The following is a 17,657-nucleotide window of genomic DNA, read 5'->3' as shown; positions in this document are numbered from 1 at the left end:
GTCTTGGAAAAGCAAAAAACAAAACCGAACAAGCAAACAAACAAAATACAGTGAAGTCATACAGTGGAATATTCTGTGACTATTTAAAATAAAAATGGGATCTAGAAAGATGGCTTTGCAGATAAGAGCAAGCATGCACTGCTCTTTCAGGGACCCAAGTTAGGCAGCACCCATGCCATGCTGTTCCCAACTGCCTATAACTCCAGCTCCAAAGTGTCCAATGCTTCTGGCCCCTGCAGACACCTGCACTCAGGTGCAGATACTCACACAGACACACACACACTTAAAAATTGTATGAATAAACCTTCTTTAAAAATAATATGGTGCCAGGCACAGTAGCACACATCTGTAATCACAGTACTCGGGGAGGCAGAGGCAAATGGATCTCTTTGAGTTCAAGACCTGGTCTACAAAGTGAGTCCAGGATAGCCAGGTCTACACAGAGATACTCTGTCTCAAACAAACAAACAAACAAACAAACAATGTGGCTGTTCAGTCTTCAAATAATCATTGCTCATTGTTAAAGTGGGAGAAGAAAAGATGTACAGATAGATAGATGAAGCAAACAAAGCTGAAAGTGTACCAAGTGTTCAATGATGGTTGCCCTGGCTGTCTAGGTGAGCCACAGCCCACCCTGATGTTAACGGTTTGCAGCAACCATGTTTGCTCAGGTATCCCTGTTTCACCGTGGGCAGCCTGGAGCCCGAGGTTGCTAGCTCCTGAAGCTGTTTATTCACAGGTATGGCTCCTGGGTTAAGAAAGCGCAAATTATGAGGGAAAGGGAGTGTTAGGGCTCCTGGGACCCCCTCTTTCCACCTCAGTGGAACTTTGGCAGGAGATTCTCAGTAGCTGGAGGATGGCTAGGCTTCTCAAGTCTAGGCCCAGGCCTCCTGAGCATGGGTCTGACAGGCAGCCAGGTGGAAGCCATGTTGCCTTTTATGAACTAGCCTTGGGAATTGCAGAAGCGGAGGCCACGTTCCTTTTATAGCTTAGCCTTGGGAGTTCCACGGTAACATTTCTTGCCCTTTATGGGTTGAGGCCATCACAAAACCCACACAGCTCTAAGGGGAAGGACAATAGACCCAAGTTTGACTGGTGTGGTGGGGCACGCCTGTAATGCCAGCATTGGAGAGACAGAGGCAGGAGGATCTCCCAGTTTGAAGCCAGCTCGATCTACAGAGCAGAAAAAGTCAAGAGTGAGACCTTGTGAAAGAAACAGGGGTTGAGGTGGGGCAGAGACAGAAGAGGGAAGGAAGCAAGCAAGCAAGCAGGTTGGGCTGCAACTCTTTGGAAAATGTAATCCTGCCCCTTTAAATGCATAGAGAGCTCCCCTCAGGCTTCACACTCCTTACTGGGCTCAGCTTAAAGTCCCTAGCACAGCAGGGGAGGATGGAGGGAGGGAGGGGGCGGTGCTTCAGGGCCTTGTGCTTCTGAAACTACAAAGCTATAAGACGGAAGAGACAGTTTCCATTTGCCCAACACCCAGTACACACTCAACTGCACAGGTGAGGAATAAACAGGCCAACCTACTCAGAAAGGGGAACCAGGAACTACACGGGGGTCGCAGTCAGAGGAAATGTTGAGGTAAAGCCCAGCCTGTGTTCCAGAACCTTCCACAACCTTCTTGATGCGGTTCTGCAGCCTGGCATGACCCCCCACTCCCATTCCCAGGGCTCCTGGGCCTTCTCTGTACTAGCCTTCACTTCCCTAGTTAGCTTGGAGGTCAGCCGACTGCGTGCTGTCCTTGCCTGCTGCCTGCGGTGTTTCAGGGCTCACAAGGGTCTTTGCCACTTTGTCTGGCTCAGCTGCTGCCTGTTAGAGAAGGGCCTGGAACCGAGTGGGAAGCTCTGCCCTCAGTGCCACGTGAATGCTGGCAGGAGGGCAGAGGGAGGCAGGAGGAGAGGAGAGATGGCGGGAAGAAGGGGGAGGGAAGTCCCGGAGGGGCTGCTGTCTTGTGACTCCTGCCTGGCACAGGACTCCTGGGAGTTCTTCACCTGGCTGCAGTCATGCCAGGTGGCAGTGGGCACAAGGCTGAGGCTGCTCTCGTCATCCCAGCTTTTCACCTGCGAGGGTTTAATTGGAAAAGAGATGTCACCAGGGTGTGAGTCCGTTAGAAAGGCAGGTGCGGAGATGACCTCCTTACGGGAGGAAAGGGCTGGGGGGGAGGCGGTGGACTAGATGGAGGACCAGGTGGCAGAGAGCCCAACACTCGACTTGTGAAAGAGGCCCTGACTCTCAGCCTCCCCAGTGGGGCTGGGCACTAGGGGTCATCTCACGGGGAGACAAGTTGTGGGGATAAGGCTGCCACCAGCTGTGTTTGGGAGACTGCACCTGCTTGAGTCCTGAGAGTGGGAGCAAGGAAGCCCAGTTCCTGACTCCATGGAAAAGCCAGAGTGGCTGCCCTGAGGTAGAAGTACACTGTGCCCTCCCAGGATCCCCTGACTGGGGGGGGGGGGGGGAGACCTTCCACTGCTCTTTGAGGAAAGGTCTCCAAATGTTGGACTGGTGCCACTGTTGGCGAGGACACAGCAACGGGTGAATTCTTATCTATTTGTGAGAGGAGAAAGACAAGAACAAGAGACATGGAACCCCTTTCGCCTTTACCTCATAACATCCTTCCTGTGCTGCCTTTGGGGACCGAGGAGCCTGGAGCAGACGGTGGCCTTTTCTACCTAGTTCTGTCCATCTGGAAATTACCACAGCACCCGCTCCTTTGTGTGTTGTGTGTGGTGATGTTGGGGTAGGAAGGGGGGAGAAGCCCATGTATGGGCACAGGATGTGAGGCACAGGATGTGAGGTACAGGGGTTGAGTCGTGGAAAGGAGGGCATGTGTTACCCAGCAGCCCCAGGACCAAAGATGCCTTCTGGGGCCCCACAGAAAAGAGCTTAGACCAGACCTTGCAATAGGCTAGATTCTGGGTGTAGGGGAAAGAAGTTGATCAGCATGAAGTGGGGGGCTAGGACACCCAATGTGGTGGCGCACATCTTAATCCCAACACTCAAGAGGCAGAGACAGACAGATCTGTCAGTCAGAGTCAGGCCTGGTCTATGTATCGACTATCAATCAGGCCACCCTGAGTTACATGAGACCCTGTTTACACACACACACACACACACATATATATATATATATATATTTTTTTTTTAAGTTGAGGATTTTATATATAAACTGGAATCAAAGCCATTATTCTGAGAACTGCTTATTCCCTGGTCATGGAATATACACAGTGTCTCCACTCTAGAGGCGGTGAGACCTGAGAGAATAAACAAGACGACTGAAGTCGCATGCAATAGGCAGCTTTAGCTCGAGCATCAGCCAGTTTATACGCTGAGGGTTGAGGAATCACATGAGCAAAGTCTCGGATCACAAGGGCGAGCCACACATGGCAAAATCATGTTTTTCCATAAAGGCATATAATGAATAAAAAGGTAGGAGTAATGAATAATCTGAGGTAAACTCACTCCTATCTGATACACCCGGGAGGGACAGGAAAGCACAACCCAAGAAACATTCTGTGTTTTTGAAGAAGCTGAGATCACAAGACTCTTGCTCTCTTGGGGTTTTCTCACAAAACTCTCTGTCTCTGTTCTCTCTGTGCCTCTCTCTCTTTCTCCATATGTCTTTCTGTTCTCTCCCCCCCCCCCCCCCGGCTTTGTCTCTCTCCATCTCTCCTTCTGTTTCTCGGTGTCTCTGTCATGCTGGGGATCAATCCCAGGGCCTCACTCAAACTACCAGGTCCTTTGCCCCTGAACCACACCCAGGCCCTGCTTTTCTCTCATCTTAGTCATTTATAAGGATCTGGCTCAAATGAGCCAATCAGAGTTGATCACAGAAAGTCCTTATCCCTTACAATGATGGGTGCAGAAAGGAGCCACACTGGGTCCAAGCCAGAGACAAGGTCCAGCAGGGCTCCTTGCATGCTGCCTCTGGCCATTTCTGCAGAGTCGCCAGGAGGACAGGTAAGTCAAAGGCTGTCCAAGAGTCACAAGCGTAGAACCCAGGGCGGGGGTCAGAAGCGGAAGCAAAGGCGGGGCTTAAGGAAGGTTCTGAATTTGCTCTTAGAGTGCTGGGTGGCTGGCTGTACCTCTGTGGGATGTGGGGAAGTCTGCGGGCTGAGGAAGACAACTGCAGGCTGAAGGTTTGAGGAAGGAAACCATAAGCTCTGTGACCAAGCGCAGTTGCTTACTGTCTCTGAGCCTCTCAAAGGCCCACATCACGGGTCTGGCAAGGGTTAAAGCAGATTGGAAAATTTCTAATTGCTGTTAAGATTGTCAGTGTACGCCTTTAATCCCAGCACTTGGGAAGCAGAGGTGGGTGAATTCTAGGGTGGGGGAGGGGGGAAGAGAGAGGGAGAGGGGGAGGGGGAGGGGGAGGGGGAGAGAGAGAGAGAGATTATCAGTACAAACACTGGGTCCATCTGCTAGACACACAGTTCATGTCTGTCATCCCAGCACCCAGGATGCTGAGGCAGGGGCCTCTCAAGGTTGAGGTCAGGCTGGGCAACTTATTAAAAAGGAACCATGACTTCTCTGAGGGCAGCCTGGTGGACTGGGGAAGAAATGTGGATTCAAGCTCCACAGATGGGCTCCTAAGCCAAGATCATGCTGAAGGAGGCCCCAGATGGTCCAGGGACAAGGGAAGGTGTTGGGGGTTGGTCTGATTTGTTCTGATGCTAATTACTGCTTGCTGTCTCTGTGACCCATCTTGCCTAAGAGTCTAACCTGTTTGACCAATAAAAGGCCATTACATGGGCAGGGCAAATGGGATAGGTGTGGCTAAGATTCCCAGCTTTGGGGAGACAGAGAGAATCTTGGGAAGGAGGGGAGACCGGAGGAGAGGGAGAAGAAAGAGGCTCGCCTTCATGGGTTAGGTATAGGGAAAGCACATGGCTGGCGTGGATGGCGATTTGGCCCAGATGAAGAACATTAACAAGCATATGGGATTATGGATGGGAGGTGGCTTGATAGAAATTATTAGAAGCAGATGGCATGGGATTGGGGCAGGGATCCCATACCTGCCCCACCATGGGAAGTAGTTTAGGGGATTGATATCTGCCCTGCCCCAGGTTAACTAAGGCTATTTTAAAATATAACAGGTATCTGTGTCTTGATTGATTGCTAGCGGGTTAGAAAATACTGCTGTAACAATAATTATAGGCCTAATAATAAACATTATTAAGCCATATTGGTAAATTAACTGCAACAGGAGGGCCCGCTGCTCCTCATCCCTGCCAAAGCCCCAGGGGAGGCAACTTTTCAGGCTGTCCTGGTCCAACTACAACTGGGCCCCTTTGTGGCATTCAGTGCGACCCCCAAGGGCACAGGGGAATCAATTTGTGTGGAGAGGTGGAATGAAAGGGATTTCAATTGACCTTTGAATGGGGTTTTAATTTGCTCTATTACAGCCGACTGGCCTCGGTGAAGAGCCCCGTGAGACGGCATACATCCACTAATGCATGTACTAACACAGGAGCCCACCACAGCCTGCGAGGACTGTGCGCCCCACGGAGCAGAAGGGCCCAAGCCAGGGGCCCACAGCCGGGGCGCGGCCTCTCCCAGGAATTGGCTCTCAGTCCCCTGAAGGAGAAGCAGCGGGGACAAGGTAAGCCAGGTTCTTGCTCTGCTTTGTCGTACACTCCTCATCTAAACAAGCAGGGTCCGGTGGCCCCTGGCCCCTTCCAGGCATGCTGGATTAAAATCAGCTCTAAAATGTAACTCTGAAGAAATGACAGGAGCTGAATGTGGTGGTACATGCTGTAATCCCGGCACTTGAGGGCTCGGGGCAGGAGGATTGCTGTGAGTTCAAGGCCAACCTGGGCTACAAAGCAATACTTTACAGAAAGAAAAAAAAAAGGGGGGGGGGGAGAAAAGGGAAGAGGAAGGAGAAGGGGAAGGAGGAGGGGGAAACAAGAGAAAAAAGAGGAGACTGCGAATGTGGCCCAGTTGGCATTTCTTGCCCAGCACACGCAGAATCCTGGGTTCAGTCCTCAGCAGCACTGCATAAAATGAGGTGAGCCACACCTGAGATTCTGATGCTCTTGAAATGGGGTCAGGAGGATCTAAGAGTCCAAGGTCGTCTTCAAACGATGTGATGAATTCAAGGTCAGCTTGGCCTACATGAGACTCAAGGAAAGAAGGAAGGAAGGAAGGAAGGAAAGAAGGGAGGAAGGAAAGAAGGGAGGAAGGAAAGAAGGAAGGCCATAAGATGTGGCCATTGGACACAACAGAGCCCTCTGAGCTCTGAGCCAAGGAGATAGACACTGGTCCGTCTGTCTCTCTGGTCTTGTTTGTTTGTTTGTTTGTTTTTGTTGTTGATGTTCGTTTGTTTGTTTTGGGGTTTTTTGAGGCAGGGTTTCTCTGTGTAGCCTTGGCTGTCCTGGACTCGCTTTGTAGACCAGGCTGGCCTCGAACTCACAGCACTCCACCTGCCTCTGCCTCCCAAGTGTTGGGATTAAAGGAGGGCACCACTACGTCCGGCTGGTCTCCTTTGTATCTGTTCAGATCTCCTCATAGGGGTTAGCCAAGGCTCTTTCTGCCCACTCTTAAGCCCAGAGAAAGCTAGGGAGGGCCAGGAGGTAAGGCAGATCTCTTGATAAGTACCACAACTACTGGCAAAAACGTCTCGCGCATGACCAGCCAGCCCAGGTCACTTAGCTTCTGTATCACTCCTACACACAGCACCGGTTCCTTCCATGACGCTGCCTTGACGCGATGCAAGGCTGCAGTGAATCAAGGGTCCTGCGTTATAGTGACTGCTCTTGTTCCCTGGCTCTAGGCGTAGGCGTGCTCTTCGGCAGAGCCTCTCCTGTCCTTTCCCGAGCTTGCCTTAGCCCAAACCCTCTTTTTGAAATGAAGGTTTGTTTCTGGGCAGTCAGAATGGACTTCCTGGAGGTGCGGTCTTTGCTGAAGATGTCCTGGATGTTACAGGATGACGTCCCTGCAGCCACTTACTCCAGACTGAGCTCGGATACCAGCAGTCACCAGTCTGACTCAGTGATGACCATAATGGCCCCTTTGTGGCGCGCTCAGACACCGACTGCTGCCCTTCCTCAGGAATGCAGAGTTCTCCAGCAGAGCCTGAGGAAAGAGAGCAGCTTGGGAGCCAGGAAGGACACTGTTAATGCACATCCATTAGCCTAGCGCATCTCTGGAGGCAGCATTCAAATGGCATTCAGAGCACAGACAAGCCCACCTGCTGCTGTCTCCACACAATGGGTCTTGAAGTGGCCTTTTTGCAGGCACTCAGCTCAGCCCTCGTCCCTGCCTGCTGATGCCCTCTGCTATTTTCATGCCTGGTGCTCGATGGAACGGACTTCAAATGAAGCAGCAAGACTGAGGCTCAGAGCTTCAGTCCTGCTGTCCTGGGTGAGTGACACCAGGCCTCGGCAGAGGAAGCTCAGGGTGACCTGCTCCACAACAGAACCAAGAGCTGTGTGTATCAAAACATTGTCGTGACTTGAAAGCAAGTCGCTAAGCCAGACAGACCCCCTGAGCAGCTCTTTTTGGTCCTTTAGCAAACCCCTTACTTGAAAAGGTCATTTGGGCTCTTTAATCCCAGCACTCAGGAGGCAGAGGCGGGCAGGTCTCTTTGAGGCCAGCTTGGTCTACAGAGTAATTTCAGGACATCCAGGGGTACACAGGGAAACCCTGTCTCAAAAAACCAAAAAAATAAAAAAATAAAAAGAGAGAGAGAGAGAGAGAGAGAGAGAGAGAGAGAGAAGAAAGAAAAGGCCATTTGATTCCAAAGCCATGTTTTTGTTTGTTTTGTTTTTCGAAACAGGGTTTCTCTGTGGAGCCCAGGCTGTTCTGGACTCACTTTGTAGACTAGACTGGCCTGGAACTCTCAGAGATCCACCGGCCTCTGCCTCCCAAATTCTGGGATTAAAGGAAGGCCTGCGCCACCACAGTTGGCTGTTTGTTTTTCAGAGTATCAGTTATACTCCCTCAAGATATAAATCAACCCCTCTGAATCGCACCTTTCATTACAGATACAAAGCGTTTCATACCAAGATGGTCACTAAGGATGGGCACAGGGGCAAATGCCTGTAGTTCCACAATTTGGACAACTGAGGTAGGAAGATTGTCACTACTTGGGAGCCAGCCTTTGCTGCATAGTGAGCTCCAGACCAGCCTGGACTGTGTAATGTGACCCTATCTCAAAACCAAAATCAAACAGGCATGGTGGCTCATGTCTTTAATCTCAGCACTCAGGCAGCAGAGGCAGAGGTAGATCACTGAGTTAGAGACCAACCTGGCCTATATAGCAAGTTCTATGCCAGCCAGGCCTATATAATGGGACACTTGACTCAAAACAAAAAAAAAAACAGGAAATAATAAATACGATCTTGTAACTGGTGGGGCTGGAGAGATGGCTCAACGGTTAAGGGCACTGACTGCTCTTCCAGAGGACCTGGGTTCAAATCCCAGCACCCACATGGCAGCTCACAACTATCTGTAACTCCAAGAGACTCTCTCACATAGATATACATGCAGGAAAATGCCAATGCACATAAAATAAAGGTAAATAATTTTTTTATTCTTATAATTTATTTACTCTTAAAGGAAATCTTCAGGGCTGGAAAGATGGTTTAGAAGTTAAGAGCATTTGCTGCTCTTCCAGAGGACCTGAGTTTGGTTCCTAGCACTCATGTCAGGTGGCTCATATCTACCTGGAACTCCAGTTGCACAGGGCCTGACGCTCTCTTCTGGCCCCCATGGGCATCTGTACACACAGCATACATTCACACTGACACACACTCAAATAAATACAAGTAAAACATTTTACTTATTTATTTTTGTTTTATTTTTGAGCCAGGGTTTCCCTTATAACAGCTCTGGCTATCCTGGAACTTACTTTGTAGACCAGGCTGTTTGCCTGCCTCTGCCTTTCAAATACTGGGATTAAAGGTGTGCGCCACTATGCCCAGCTCAATAAAGGATTTTTTTTTTTTTTTGGTTTTTTGAGACAGGGTTTCTCTGTGTAGCCTTGGCTGTCCTGGACTCACTTGTAGACCAGACTGGCCTCGAACTCACAGAGATCCACCTGCCTCTGCCTCCCAAGTGCTGGGATTAAAGGCATGAGCCACCACGCCTGGCAATAAAGGATATTTTAATCATACAAAATAATAATAACAAATATTTTTAAAGGATCAGGAAGGTAATTCAGCTACTAAAACCACTTGTCCCACAAACCTGATGACTTGAATTCAATCCCTAAAACCTAAGGGACGATAGGGGAGGGACCAACTCTACAAATTGTTTTTTGACCTCCACACAAGCACTGAGACACACACTCACGTTCATGTGCACCGACTACAACAAGAAAGAACTTTAAAGTAGCCAGGTGGTGGTAGAGCACGTTTTTGATCCCAGAATTTGGGAGGCAGAGGCAGACAGACCTTTGTGAGTTTGAGGCCAGCCTGGTCTACAAAGTGAGTCCAGGACAGCCAAGGCTACACAGAGAAACCCTGTCTTGGGAGTAGGGGCTAGGGGAAAGAAAAACAAAAACACAAAAACAAAATAACTTTCAAGTAGAAATGGTTTTGTGATAATATACAATGATTCAAAACATTAAATCCCTACAAAAATTATAGATAAACTGGCATGTCAGGGCACATAGCCCTGGGGTGAGACAGGAAGAGCCCTGAATTTCAAGGGACAGCTGCCTGCCAAACCCATGAACTTCAGGTACAGTGAGGGATTGTCTCAAAAAAATAAAGGTGGAAAGCAATTGAAGAAAGTAATTGAGTGTTGACTTCTGGACATAGATATGCATACACAAGCGCGTGCGCACACACACACACACACACACACACACACACACACACACAGATTCACACAGGCACACACAAATTAAACAAAGTCATCATATGACCCAATAATTATATTCTTGAGCATATACTCAAATATTTGTACAGGAAATTTTATAGAACGTGTTTGCTTACTATATATTATTATTTATAACAACATTGTGCATAATAACCGAGAGGTAGAAGCAACCCAAAGTGTCAGCTACTGATGAGTAGATAAATAACATAAAATACACTTATACCATAGACTATTATTTGGCAATAAAAGGAGATGAACTGTCTAGATACAGCATAGCTGGGTATATAAGACATGAGGCTAACTGGAAGCAGACATACAGAACGGCTTAAACACATTTTAGCAACTTCTTGACACAAGGTCTCATGTCATGTAGTGCAGTCTGGCCTTGAATTTGATATGTAGGCAAGGGTGGCTTCGAATTAATTCCAGACCCTGCTGCTCTCCTCTCCCAGGTGCTGCTCTCCTCTCCCAGGTGCTGCTCTCCTCTCCCAGGTGCTGCTCTGCCTCCCAGGTGCTGCTTTCCCTCCCAGGTGCTACTCTCCTTCCTAGGTGCTGCTCTTCCCTCCCAGGTCCTGCTCTCCCCTCCCAGGTGCTGCTCTGCCTCCCAGGTGCTGCTCTCCCCTCCCAGGTGCTGCTCTCCCTCCCAGGTGCTACTCTCCTTCCCAGGTGCTGCTCTCCCCTCCCAGGTGCTGCTCTCCTTCCCAGGTGCTGCTCTCCCCTCCCAGGTGCTGCTCTCCCTCCCAGGTGCTGCTCTCCCCTCCCAGGTGCTGCTCTCCCCTCCCAGGTGCTGCTCTCCCTCCCAGGTGCTGCTCTGCCTCCCAGGTGCTGCTCTCCCCTCCCAGGTGCTGCTCTGCCTCCCAGGTGCTGCTCTCCCCTCCCAGGTGCTGCTCTGCCTCCCAGGTGCTGCTCTCCCCTCCCAGGTGCTGCTCTCCCTCCCAGGTGCTGCTCTCCCCTCCCAGGTACGGAGATGGCAGGTGTGCATCTCCATACCCAGCCTTACGGTTTCCATTTGAAGTGCCCAGAGCAGGCTAAACCATGCAGAAAGTAAGCAGATGGGGGTGGCCGGAGGGCTTGAGAGCATTGCTGGGAAGTGGGGACTGACTACTAAGCGGAGTATTGCCTATCCTTTGTGAGTAACGAAACGCTTCTAACATTAGCTGTGTCAAGCTGGGCGTAGTGTCAGTCACTGTAATCCCAGTTACTTGAGAGCCTGACACAGGAGGACCATGGGTTTAACCTCGGCTAAGCTAATGAGAACCCACATCTCAAGGAAGCGCATGGAGTCTGTGGAGGCGGAGGCAGGAGGATCAAGGAGGTCAAGGTCATCTTCGCTACATAGCAAGTTTGAGTCCAGCCTGGGATATATGAGATCCTGTCTCAAAACAAAACAAAATAAAAAACAAAACAAAACGAATACAGAGCTATGTACACACGGACACACAGATGTATCAATGGCGTGTGTTCTGGTTGTCTAGAACCATTCATAAACCACTCAAACCTAGTGGCATACACCAACAACCAGTGTCTGGAGACTGGGGGTGTGGACAGAACACAGTAGAGACGTGTGTCTTGGCTTCCAGAGCCGGGGAGCATGGCTGTGAATGCTGTGTTTGAACGACAAGGAATAATTTGAATGTGTGAGAGCTAGAATAACCCGTTAGCTCGTGCACTTCTGCCGGTGTCTGGGCTGGGTGATTCCAAGACCAGATTTAGCCGGGTCCGTGTTCATTCACTTACACGCTCTGGGCATCTGTGGCGTCTTCATGGTATGGGGGCCTCAGGCAACCGGGCTTACTGTATAGAGCAGAGGGTCTCAACTTCCCCAGTGCTGCACCCCATTAGCACAGTTCCTCATGTTGTGGTGACCCCCCAACCATAAATTTATTTTTGCTGCTGCAATTTTGCTGTGAGTCATAATGTAAATATCTGTGTTTTCTGATGGTCGTTGGTGACCCTTGTGAAAGGGTTGTTTTGACCCTCAGCTTGAGGACCACTCAACCTGTTCTCCAAGAAGTGAGTTTCAGAAAGGTTGTTTGTAGATGTTTGCATGGAAAATTGGTCTGGCCTCTGGGGCCACCCAGCATCTCTTTTGTCATACTTGGTGGATAAAACAGCCATCAAATTTCTGTACTTGTTACTTTTTTCCGCCATGGGGACAAAATATCTGATAGAAGCAACTTAAAGAAAGATTAACTTTGGCTCACAGTTTCAGAGCGTTTCAGGTTATCCTGGCAGGGTCACCATTGGCAATAGAAGTAGTGTAGCTTTTGTTGGCAGGAACATACGGATGCTGGCCACTTTGTGGCAGCCAATCAAGAAACAGAAAGCTTGAGCTAGAACCAGCAGCAGATAAGCCCAAGCCTTATAACTCCACGCCCAGGCCTGGTGGCATCATCTAGGTGGTCACTATGGGCTGACCAGACCACCCCCTGCAGCCTGTAGAACATACGGCCTCCCTGATGGGTACCTGTAGTTTTCCCCCATTAGATGACCCATGTACCTAGCATCTTCAACATCTTGGCATTTCTTTCCAATGAGTCTTCGGTTTCACCTTCACAGACTGGCTTCACCCCAGAAGCTTCCACCTGGTATATGTTGCCTGGCCTCACAGGCTCTTCCCTACAACCTCAGCACACGTCTTCCCACCACCCTTGCATTTTGCATCTGTGTGAAAGCAGCACTGAATATATGATGTGTGTTCTGCTATCAGCCCTCCCCAGCGGCTGGCTGTGGTAACTGTGGCAGCTTAGTGGCCTGACCCTTTCACCCTGGGGGACACTCTGGCCCCTTAATAGTCCTAAGAGAGGAAGCAATGTCATCAAGCGGCTCTGCCTTCAGCTAGGCTCCCAGGAAGAAGAGGCAGTAGAAAGCTGGCTGCTCTGGAGGGGGCAGTGACATACCCAGCTTCTTTCTACTTTCAGAAAGCTTGAGCCTGGGAGAGGGCAAGTGGTTTGCTAAAAGGCAGGTTTCTCTGACAAAGCTGGAGGGGAGCAGGACTGGAGAGGGCCTCCGCTCTCAGGAAAGCGGCTGCCGTGGGCATCAGCGGGCAGGAGAGCCATTCACCATTGTGTCCATGACCTTCAGCCCACTGCACTCCTGGGGAAGTGGATGTAAACAAAAGCCCTGGAGCCCGGTGACTCAAAGGCTTTGTGGATGTTTTAGACACTAATGACAGGCAGAGCAGGATAATGGATGGAGGGCTTGAGGGGGCTTGGGGGCTTGAGGGAAGTGAGGAAGGCCAAGGTCTGAGACCCTTGTCTACAACCAGCCTCCCTTGCTGCTCCCTCAGTGCCCAGCTGGGGCCATCTGAAAGGATGAACTTTGGGCACCAAGGCACACATGTATCCTTCATAGTCAGAAAAGGGACAAGGGCACACAGGGTCCCCTACTCCTGAGTCTGCCCCACAGGGTTAGTTAGCCAGAAGCATCCGTATGCAGCATCTACCTAGAGAGAATAAGACAGGACACATGAGGAAGAAGGGGCTGTCCAAACGCGCCCCCAAAGGCTCTTCCACCTGGTGGAATTAGGCACCTTCAGGTCACAAGAAACCCTGTGATGTCAGATGAAGCCATCCACACTGCGTATGACATTATTCAAAACAGAGGGAAAGCAGCCACGTAAACCATGGGATATACTTACCTTTTAAAAGAACATACGTCTTTTCCTCAGCTGCCCGCCAAGGTGCTCGGTCCTCAGGAAGAGTTGGGGTGAGGTCCTTACTTCATCAGGCAACTAGCATCTTGCCCGCTGTCCACAGCATGATCTCCGTCTCCAAGCTCGCCTACTCCACCTTCACTCATGAGGTGACGGTCACAGCCACAGAGGATAAGACCGACGCCCTCATTAAAGCAGCCAGTGTCAACGTTGACCCTTTCTGGCCTGGCTTGTTTGCAAAGACTGTGGCCAACACTGGGAGCCTCATCTGCAGTGTAGGGGCTGGTGGGCCAGCTCCAGCAGCGGGAGCTGCACAGCAGGAGGTCCTGCGCCAGCCACCACCGCTGCCCCAGCTGAGGAGAAGAAAGTGGAAGCAAAGACTGAGGAATCTGAGAAGTCTGATGATGACACAGGCTTTGGTCTTTTTGACTACACTTCTTTTGTTAGCATGGCCAATAAAAAGCTGAACCTATGAAAAAACAAACAAACAAAGCAAAGCAAAGCAAAGTACATATATAAGAATATCAGAAAATTTGAAAAACGTGTGTCATGTGCCTGTTTGACATTCTTGTGTTTTCCTCTGTCTCTATTGTCCAAATTTTCTAAATTAGACATATAATGCTTTGGGTTTGTTTTTTAAAAGATGTATTTATTTCATGTATATGAGTACACTGTCTTGATGCACACCAGAAGAGGGCATCAGATCACTTTATAGATGATTGTGAGCCACCATGTGGTTGCTGGGAATTGAACTCAGGACCTCTGGAAGAGCAGCCAGTGCTCCTAACTGCTGAGCCATCTCTCCAGCCCTTGGTTTGTTTTTTTTTTTTAAGTGCTTTTATTAATAATAAAAATGTAAGGGCTGAGGCCAAAGCTTAGTGTAAGAATGCTTGCCCAGCACATACAGCCCAAAGTTTGATTCCCAAAGCGTAAGATGAAATTAAATTAGAAATACAAGCACTGGCGAGATGGCTCAGCGGTTAAGAGTGTCATCTGCTCTTCCAAGGGACCCGGGTTTGAATCCCAGCCACAGCATTGTGGTTCATCGCCGTTTGTAGTGAAATCTTGGGACTAGTGAGATGGCACAGACTAAGAGCACTGGCTGCTCTTCTAGAGGTCCTGAGTTTAGTTCCCAGCAACCACACGGTGGCTCAGGGATCTGATGCCCTCTTCTGGCATGTAGGTGTAGGTGCAAGTAGAGCACTCCTACATTAAAACAAAGAAAAAGAAAGAAGCCTGGTGTGGTGGCTCAGGCCTTTAATCCCAGCACTCGGAGGCAGAGGCAGGTGGATGTCTGTGAATTTGAGGCCAGCCTGATCTACAAAAAGAGTTCCAGGACAGTCAGGGCTACACAGAGAAACCCTGCCAAGAAAAACCAAAAAAGAAAAAGAAAAAAGAAAGGCAGCCAGACACGGTGTTTCAAGGCCACATTCTCTGTGATTGCGAGGCTGAGGCAGGAAGCAGGGGCATCCCACGAACAGAGCAATCCCGTGCTGTGTGGTAGACCCTGTCTGGAAAAGCTGTCACCATAGTACCTGCCTGGTATCTTAGTTACTTTTCCTTTTGCTGTGATAAAATATCCTGACAAAATCAACTTAAGGGGCTTGGCAAGATGGCTCAGCAGGTAAAGGCGATTGCCACCAAGCCTGATGACCTGAGTTCAATCCCTAAAACCAGTTTATCGTGGAAGGAGAAAGCCAATTTCTGTATGCATTTCTTCACACACACACACACACACACACACACACACACACACACACCCCTAAATATGTAAATAAATGTAAAAAAGAATATGGCTCAGTGTCCAAGTGTACTGGCTGGTATGAGGAGGAGGTAAGGGCTGAACTAGCCGGCCACTCTGCGTCTACAGTCAGGAAGCAGGAAGCAAAGAGTACACACAGCTGCTCAGCTCCCTTTCTCCACTTACACAGCCCTGGGTCCCATCTGGGGAATGGTGCAACTTATAGTGACTAAGTCTTTCTTTCCACCTCAGTTAATGAAACCGAGATAATCTATGGCCGGACTTTTGGCCACTTTGTGGGGTTCTTTCTCCTATCTCTCTATACCACCCCCTAATCCCTTCCAATGCCCCCAATACTAGGTAGGAGAGAAAGAAGGCTAGAGGAGAAAGGGGGAGCCGATATCATTAGACTACTTCCTGCTGACTAGGGCTGTCAAGTTCCTTGGGGCGAGTTTGATCTTCGTTGTCAGGGTATTTCCAACCAGCAACCAGCAACAGCACCAGGAGCAGCAGGAGCAGCAGCCACTGCCTTTCTTGGGGATCAGGCATTTGGATACCCTCTGAAGAGTCCCCAGAACTTCAAATGTAAACTACCTTCAACTGGTAAAATCATGCCTCTGCCAGAGCACAAGACAAATCACAGTCAACTGCTGTGGACAATCGGAAGTGGCCCATATCCCACACCTGGGATCAAAACAAAAATATATTCACACAACATTTATATTGTATTATTTTTAATAAAAAGCTCACTACCACAATCCCCCACAGACGTGCCTTAGTAAATTTCATGAGAATGGTCCTCATAGGCTCATAATTTGAACACTTGGTCCCCAGTTAGTGGAACTGTTTGGGAAGGATTAGGAGGCGTGGCCTTGTTGGAGGAGGCGTGTCACTATTCTAGTTGGCTTTCTCTCTCTGTGCCTCACGTTTGTGGATTAGTTGTAAACTCTCACTTTCTGTTACAGCACTATGCCTGCCCTACTATCATGCTCCCTACCACGGCAGCCATAAACACTATTGTCATCTGGAACCATGAGCCCCTGTTAAATGCTCTCCTTTATAAGTTCCCTTGATTGTAGTGTTTTGTTATGGCAATAGAAAAGGAGCTAAGAGTGCGGCGGCGGCAGCAGGGGAAGATGGCGGCGGCTGTTCCGCAGCGTGCATGAACCGTAGAGCAGTTGCGCATCGAGCAGCTACCCAAGAAGGACATTATCAAGTTTCTTCAGGATCACGGTTCAGATTCGTTCCTTGCAGAGCATAAATTATTGGGAAATATAAAAAATGTAGCTAAGACTGCTAATAAGGACCATTTGGTGACTGCCTATAACCATCTTTTTGAAAGTAAGCGTTCCAAGGGTACTGAAACTGTAAGTAAAGTGTCTGAGCAAGTGAAAAACATGAAGCTTAACGATGATAAACCCAAAGAAGCCAAGTCTGAAGAGACTCTAGATGAGGGTCCACCGAAATACACAAAATCTGTACTAAAAAAGGGAGATAGAACCAACTTTCCTAAAAAGGGAGATGTTGTTCACTGCTGGTATACAGGGACACTCCCGGATGGAACTGTTTTTGATACTAATATTCAAACAAGTTCAAAGAAGAAGAAAAATGCCAAGCCTTTAAGTTTTAAGGTTGGAGTAGGCAAGGTTATCAGAGGATGGGATAAAGCGCTCCTGACTATGAGTAAAGGAGAAAAAGCTCGACTAGAGATTGAGCCAGAATGGGCCCATGGCAAGAAAGGACAGCCTGATGCCAAAATTCCACCAAATACCAAGCTTACTTTTGAAGTGGAGTTGGTAGATATTGACTGAAACCAGTGCTTCAGATCAGCAATAATAAGAACTTGATGTGACTAATTAGTACTTGTTACTATTGTCAGGGAAGAGTCAACCAGAAAATACAAGGCTTTAAAGCTTGTTTACTTGATCTCAATTTTTGAGGAATGTAATCCCCTTTAAGTCTCAGATATTTTACTATAGCTATGTAAAGTATTAAGAACTTCTTTTCCTTTTACCTCATAAACTAAAAGCTCAATAAAGATGTCATGGATTGTCTTGAAAAAAAAAGAAAGAAAGAAAGAAAGAAAGAAAAGGAGCTAAGATAGTCAGGCATGATGGCTCAAGCTTTTAATCCTAGGACTTGGAGGCATTTGGGAGGCAGAGGCAGGGGGATATCTGTGAATTCAAAGCCAGCCTAGTCTGCAAATCAAGTCCAGGATTACACAGAAAAACTCTCTCTCTCTCTCTCTCTCTCTCTCTCTCTCTCTCTCTCACACACACACACACACACACACACACACACACACACACACACACACACGCATGCAGAGGAACTAAGGAACATGCCTAGAGGCCAAACTCCCAGGTGGTTCTAGACTTCTTTAGTGGATTGATACCAGCCAACATACCTACCAAGCATAAATCCTTGGTTTTC

General features: G+C 48.9%; 1 protein-coding gene and 1 pseudogene across 2 annotated transcripts; both read left to right on the top strand.

Moving 5' to 3' along the window:
* Positions 1-1,418: 1,418 nt before the first annotated feature.
* Positions 1,419-14,013, top strand: LOC311603627 (uncharacterized protein). The gene is made up of 3 exons (XM_084792607.1): positions 1,419-1,584; positions 5,406-5,602; positions 13,499-14,013. Exons 1-3 carry the CDS (start codon positions 1,577-1,579, stop codon positions 13,948-13,950), a joined length of 657 nt encoding a protein of 218 aa, XP_084648733.1. The 5' UTR covers positions 1,419-1,576; the 3' UTR covers positions 13,951-14,013.
* A 2,347-nt stretch (positions 14,014-16,360) lies between these two features.
* LOC311603018 (peptidyl-prolyl cis-trans isomerase FKBP3-like) lies at positions 16,361-17,141 on the top strand (annotated as a pseudogene). The gene has a single exon. The product of its transcript is annotated as a peptidyl-prolyl cis-trans isomerase FKBP3-like (transcript).
* The last annotated feature ends 516 nt before the right edge of the window (positions 17,142-17,657 follow it).

Source organism: Acomys minous (assembly GCF_964271855.1).
Source record: "Acomys minous genome assembly, chromosome: 8".
NCBI classification, from domain to species: Eukaryota; Metazoa; Chordata; class Mammalia; order Rodentia; family Muridae; genus Acomys; species Acomys minous.
Note: the sequence above shows the minus strand (reverse complement) of the source record. Positions and strands in the feature narration are given on the sequence as shown.

Excerpts from the sequence above, each read along its gene's own strand:
- LOC311603627 (XM_084792607.1), top strand. Across the intron at positions 5,603-13,498 it reads GGAGAAGCAGCGGGGACAAG|CTGCCCGCCAAGGTGCTCGG; the intron begins GTAAGCCAGGTT and ends TCTTTTCCTCAG.